The sequence below is a fragment of the Helianthus annuus genome, chromosome 6, assembly GCF_002127325.2.
Source record: "Helianthus annuus cultivar XRQ/B chromosome 6, HanXRQr2.0-SUNRISE, whole genome shotgun sequence".
In the NCBI taxonomy this organism is placed as follows: domain Eukaryota; kingdom Viridiplantae; phylum Streptophyta; class Magnoliopsida; order Asterales; family Asteraceae; genus Helianthus; species Helianthus annuus.
Genome location: NC_035438.2, coordinates 67,942 through 74,536, shown reverse-complemented (window position 1 = coordinate 74,536; position 6,595 = coordinate 67,942). Strand labels below are relative to the sequence as shown.

The window sequence follows — 6,595 nt, the reverse complement described above, 5'->3', positions numbered from 1 at the left end:
ATCTGAAAATCCCCACACATTATACCGATTAGTTTCCGGGTTTTGCAAACGGGGCGTGAACTATTGACCTTGACACTTTTATCAATGATGATAGACATTGATACGGGCACAACAACATACTACAGTCAAGTTTTCGGTACTACACAGTTTAGTAGCTTAACAGTGGGTTAGCTACCATGACATGATTTAATAAACAAAAGTATTTAAACGAACTTTCTCACAGAGCAGAGACCATGTGCTCTAATTCCATGTTAAAAAATTGAGACTCCACTCAATAAGAACACAGGAGATACTAAAAGTATATCTGATTTACTCAATTGTCACACATGTAAACTTACAATGCAATCTCTATATATATGGAAGGAAATACAACTAGACTACTTGGCTATTTGCATATCTAGATAAGATAAGATGCAACAACTAGGGAATGCATATTTGCATTATAATTAAAGATTTGAGCTCCGTTTTAAATTTAAAAGGTTTTACCGGAGGTGGCGTGGTGACGGGAAATTAGAGATGGTGAGCTAGTGGTACCTTTTGTCATTAGGTTACCCCGGATAGCTAAGCTTTTATTCGTTTGTTCAAGAAAAAAAAACACAGGAATATTATTCATTAGGTTACCCTGGATAGCTAAGCTTTTATTCGTTTGTTCAAGAAAAAAAAACACAGGAATATTATAAAACTGGAATCATGTAATACCATTTATTAATCGTGAGCTAGAATTTATTTATTACACAACGATCATTAATAGCTACTACACTTCATCGTTTCTTTTAGTTATGAAATTCTTCCTAAACAAATAATGTAATCAATTTTGTATTCCTGATATATAACTGGAAAATGGTTTTGGATAAGCGTAAATATTAATATACTAACTAATAATTAATATTATTATATTAATAATTAAATGAGAAAGTGCTATATGACATTAACTGTAATCCTTTATTAGAAGTAAGATTTAAGTTGATATATTTTTTATTTATTAAACATTTTATCTTTTCTATATAAAGTGGCTATTCAAAACTGTTTCTGTTTGATAAGCATCAAGTAAATAGTTGTGAAAAGAGATACACCACCCCCATTAAAAATCTATCAAGGGGTAAAACCACAAAAACAAAAAACAAAAAAGGTTTCTGAACAAATAAAAGTAAAAATAAAAAATATATATATGACTGACTAGTCTATGAAGAAGCACCCCCATACCATACCATTTAATCTTCTAAACAATCACCAATCAGAAGGGGTCTACTCAAACCGGCCGGTGATATTACCATCCATCCATTTTCAGCATCATCTACAACCAATTTTTAAATAATAATTTTTCATACTTTGTGCTATGATGGCAGATGACTTGGAAAAGTATGTTTTAAATAATACCTGGAATTAGTTATTGCTGGACTTGTCTGTGTATTTGAAGTATCCAATCGACATAGCTATTCATACCGCCAACCTGCTCCTCAACCAGATTTGAAAGTAGAAAGAAACCTTCACGCGGTTGTTCTCCTTGTCTTACCAGATGACATAAAGGATAATACGATGTATCTGCCTCCCTAAGTTTCTTTATTATCCCCATCAGCTTTCTTGACATTTCATTCTCGCGTTGTACAAGACTTACCTGCTTATTATTAAAACAATAATAATCATATCATCTGTTAGAACATTCCTTCATTTTATATTTTCAAAATGAACATGCTACATACCCTTGAGAAGTCCGCAGCAAAATCTTCCCCTACTAGATTCCTGGAAATATCTGGCGAAACCATTTGACCAAACCACACAACCAAACGAAAGCCGTCATCATATATATAAATCCCTCTAGAATCTAAGCTCTGTGCAGCAAGTGGCAGCCTTCTACAAAGTTTCTCAAAGTCGTCACTCTGCATAGATGACTACAAAATAAATAAAAGGTGTTCACGTCAACCCTGGCTTAAAAATGAAGTAAAATTTGAGAGATGGGTTTTACCTTCACTAGATACTCATCTACACGTAACAAGCTAGGATACAAAAGCTTTAACATTTTTTTAACAGGTAAGGCCATCATCGTGAAACCAGCTGCACATCGTTCATCAAGTTGTGAGTCGGCATAACCGCCACGAAGTGCTGTTGATTTACATAAAGCCAGTGCGTATAACAGTAAATATTTCAGTGAGTCGGGGTAAATCATTCTGGTTCCTACACGGTGCTGTACAGCATAAAGATTACGGTATTCTTTAAGTGCTTTCACAATTCTCAGTTGAATAGCATTACGAGCTTCTTCCAGTTTGTAGGATAAAGATTTTTCAATTGCTGCAGATAATGAAAACCCAAACCCAATATTATATAATAGCATCAGTGAATTATGATCATACTGAAAAAAAGATTACTTACCTAATCTACCAAGCAAAGAAACAATTGCACCAGTATCCGCTTGACGGTACATCTCTCCTAAATCAGCAACCACTGATGCTGCAGCTGTATGTACTCTAATTCTTCTTTCACCACAGGATGAGGTGTGTCTATTTATTTATTTTTAAGTATTCATAAACATCTTTTTGGACCAATAAGATTATCAAGAATAACGTTAAAATTTTCATTAGTGAAGGATACAGTAAAGCAACTTGAAAATAAACAATCTGAGTGGTGAGCAATGTTTCTTCAAGGGCAAACTGCATTGCATAAGCTTTGTCGCAGTCAACAGCTGGAAGTGCCAACAGATCAGTAGATCTTAACATAAAATTGCCGTGATAGGAAGTGAAACGCACCCCTACAAACAAAATTAAGAAGCTTACAATTGGATTATTATTATTATTATGCATTTAGTGCACAATAAAAAAGAGCCAGAATTTGCAAGGTAACAAACAACCTTTCCCACATCGGATACGCATAACAGCTTCCCAAGCAGTTTCTCTAGTGAGGTCTCTAGCCAACTCATGTTTTAGTTTGTCTTTGTGGATGGCAGCATGAAAGCTTGGATAGTAATACACTTGACCACCTGTGTATTTAGCCAATGTACCTAAACGGGAAACAACACACAATGTTGTTTATCAACTACAAGGTGACAATCATCAGTGCATAAGTCATAACTTTAACAGCCGATAATGTCTAAGGCAAAACAAATGATACAATACAATAAGAATGAAGTTAACCATCCATGAGCACATACCTAGAGAAGCAATGTCGGTGTACTTGTCACTGACTGCATAAACATTGACTGCAACCTGGTACTTGGTGAAATCAGCAGCCATCTGTTTATAAAATGGGTCTTCTGGTATCCTCAGAGCATTCTCTTTATCTGTTCCATACGCACGAATATCGTCTCCCCGCAACCTTAACCGACCCACACCAAGTGATGGAAGAGTACTTTGGAAAATTAACAATTTGCCTCCCAGTTGGCTCTGCATTAAATAAATAAATAAAGTCAATGATGCACAACAATATACAGCTCCAGAAGCTAATTAATTATTGGACCGGTCAAAACCAACCATAACCATGAAAGCTGCTTTAAGGGCTGGTCCAAAAGCAGATTCCACATTCACATTGTCTTGAAACATGGAAGGCAAGCTGTCAAGAAATGCATCCACTACAGATCTAGATTCTGACAAGTTGACTAGGAGATCGTCTGGTAACGGAACAAATATGTCATCCAAATCAGAGACCACCATCATTTGAGGTTGCGTCAAAGATGACTGGAAAAACAGGTTCAACATACTTCAGTAAGCAATATTATATTAGGGAAAATGAAAACATGATTTACTTGCCTTCATGTTGTAAAAATGAATTGTGCTGTCAAAAGTAATGAACCCAATCTGTGTTCTGGTGCTTCCCGGCAGCTTATCCAAACAAGATTTGATAGTTTGTGCAATCACCTAAAAAGTCAAAGAGAGGAAAATCAAGTAGCTACAAAGGCGGAAAGCCCTTTCAATGCATCACTATCTCGACACTTGATAAAGAATATTCAAGGGAAGGGTACCTCAAGCATTCCACTTCTAACAGAATTTATTGATACATCAATCAGGAAAAAGTATAAAGGTGGCATTGGTGGCCGGACCATGTATTCAGCTGGAGCAACAAACTCCACACAACCCTTTGTAAGCTCAGGACGTTGATCTAAATCAATTCTTCTTCCAGTGGCATCCAATTGAGCAAAATAATCATTTTGCACTGTACATTACGATAGAAATTAATAAGTGTGACTGCAAAAGTGCTTTCTGCAAGATTTTTACTAAAGCTAGGTATCTCTATGAACAATAGGATATTCTTTGTGGTGATATATTACTAAAGCTAGTAATTCCAGTTGTTGGTATAATAGTATATCTAAAGTATTACCATCATTGAGCAAAGCACATATATTGCATCGCCACTTTCTTCCACCATCAGTAAAAGTTACATATGGGTTCACATATGTACGACATCTCCTACAGCGCACAATTCCTGTGGTGGCAAAATTAACAACTGGCACTTCCTCCTGAAAAAAAAGCAGTTGAAAAGTAAATAAAACTACTATACTATTTATCCCAAAATCACATGTATAATTGCTCACCCCTTCAGGAGCTTCTGCTAGTGGACAAACAACTGCTCCAAGAGGCAGATGCCACCTGGAAACCAGGGACTGAGAATTTGGTATGGCACTAGTTGTGAGTCTCAAATATCTTGAATTGCAATTCATGGGATACATCTGAGCAAAAGAACTTGGTTCCACATCACCATCCAGTGGTCTTGGCAACACTTTAGAATCAAGCCCAGCATCAAAAGATCCTGGGACCGACCCAATTGAAAGTGAGCTGAAGTCCTCTACCAATCCCGACATACCTCCCGCTGGAGGTGTGGGCCCCCCTACATACATTCCTAGAGGTGGAGCTGGCCCATAACCACCTTGATGAGAAGAAAAGGAGCCAGATGCGGCCTGCTGAGGTGGAGCGGGTCCATAACCGCCTTGATGAGAAGAGAAGGAGCCAGAAGCAGCCGGCTGAGGTGGAGCGGGCCCATAACTACCTTTATGAGAAACAGGTGCTGGCGGTGTTGCAGTATAGCCAGGCCAAGCAGATGATGGGGCAGCCCGGACAGCAGAAGGATTTGTTGGCCCAAGTGAAGGTTGACTTTGCTGCAAATTTACTGCCCCGTTCATGCTTAGAGGTGAAGAACCCATATGCATTGGTGGCATCTGGGGTCTCATTGTTGGAGGAGGTCTCATTGCAGGTGGCTGTCCAATAGGAGAAGTGTGTGGTGGAGGTGTTGGGGATGAGAAACGCTGGAAGGGTCCGGTGGTTGGTGGGACATATGAAGCAGTTGGGCGAAAAGTAGAAACCTCTGGTCCAGATGGAGGTGTACTAAGGACTGGTGTTGGCCTGAAAGCAGATGCCTGTGATCCAACGACAGGGCGAGATGATGAGAAAGGTGAGTTGTTGTTTTGAGGTGGCCTTGAATAGTTGTTTGCATGGTTGGGATTTTCGGTCCCCATTGCTTGTACTTATTAATATGCTTCTCTGTAAGTGATCTGCAAGCAAGAAAACACAAGTTGAAGCACATACTTGTATATAAAGCTAAAAGAAAAACTTAGCTATAATGCAACATGAGATTAAACAACATTGTGTTTACATATTATATGCACACATGATGTAGTCGACAAGCACATATACATATAGATAACAACAGTATAGGTTTATGAAAAAGCACCCTTGCTTTTGAAGAAAAACTGCATATGCCAGATATAGAATAAACTTGAAAGAATTTCATTACACGTGAATCATCCCAAGTAAACCGTCGTCCACCTTGCCCCAGAAACTCACGGTTTTCTTTCACCCGAAAGCGTCTTCTTCGTAGAGAAAGGCTTCATTCTCCTCAACTGACTTGGGAGGTATGATTCATTTAGGATATAAGATGTTTAAGTCTCGATGGTCCATCCATCCATCATATATCATATGTGTGCTCTTCAAATGAAAGTAGGTTTTTATTAGAGTGCGAACAATATAGTCTTCTACTTCCAACAACAGAGTGAGTGAGTGAGTAATTAACTAACACATACACACAATTGGTCAATTTACAAACAGATTCATGTTTCGATTTCGATGAACCTAAAACTGATGATCCAAAATACGCCGACTATTAAATCTTTCAGTAAACAAGAATCGGAATCAACGGTTATAAAAGAAGAAGAAGATGTTACCTGCAGAGATCTAGCCCGGAAGTGTGTTCTGGACGGACGGTGATTTGGATTACCGAATTCTCCGTCTTCCTCTTGATACCAAAACAATATTTATCTTTTTTTCTTTCCGGTTGTTAATGTTAATTGTTAATGTTAATTATTAAAATACTAATAAGGGTTAAAAAGGGGTGCACCATAATGAACTAAGTTTAATACCCGTCCGTTGGACGGCTTACGTTAACAACGTAACAAACAAAGATAATGTATATTGAGTGTGTTCGGGAACACTTCTCCTTTTCTTCTTTACCATATCCTTTTTTGAAAAGGTTGCAACAATCAAACTTTTCCTTTTCTTCTTTTCAAACCACTAAAACTCATTCTTAAAACACATTACCCAAACACTACAAAAATAACCTATTAACTTTTAAGAGGTCAAACTCATTAAGTGGACACAAGTCTAAACAGCATTATAAA

General features: G+C 37.6%; 1 protein-coding gene across 5 annotated transcripts; it reads right to left on the bottom strand.

Moving 5' to 3' along the window:
- Positions 1–1,010: 1,010 nt before the first annotated feature.
- LOC110864264 (protein transport protein Sec24-like At3g07100) lies at positions 1,011–6,288 on the bottom strand. 5 transcript variants are annotated; one of them, XM_022113298.2, is made up of 15 exons: positions 6,143–6,268; positions 5,653–5,906; positions 4,520–5,473; positions 4,306–4,444; positions 3,950–4,140; positions 3,738–3,845; positions 3,462–3,665; positions 3,143–3,374; positions 2,843–2,992; positions 2,587–2,743; positions 2,368–2,495; positions 1,964–2,286; positions 1,701–1,889; positions 1,378–1,615; positions 1,011–1,294 (listed from the first exon to the last, which is right to left on the bottom strand). In XM_022113298.2, exons 3-14 carry the CDS (start codon positions 5,435–5,437, stop codon positions 1,388–1,390), a joined length of 2,967 nt encoding a protein of 988 aa, XP_021968990.1. In that variant the 5' UTR covers positions 5,438–5,473; positions 5,653–5,906; positions 6,143–6,268; the 3' UTR covers positions 1,011–1,294; positions 1,378–1,387. The 5 variants fall into 5 exon arrangements, with proteins under 5 accessions (XP_021968990.1, XP_035830175.1, XP_021968991.1 ...); XM_035974282.1 differs by having other exon boundaries at positions 1,701–1,877; XM_022113299.2 differs by having other exon boundaries at positions 5,716–5,906.
- Positions 6,289–6,595: the final 307 nt, after the last annotated feature.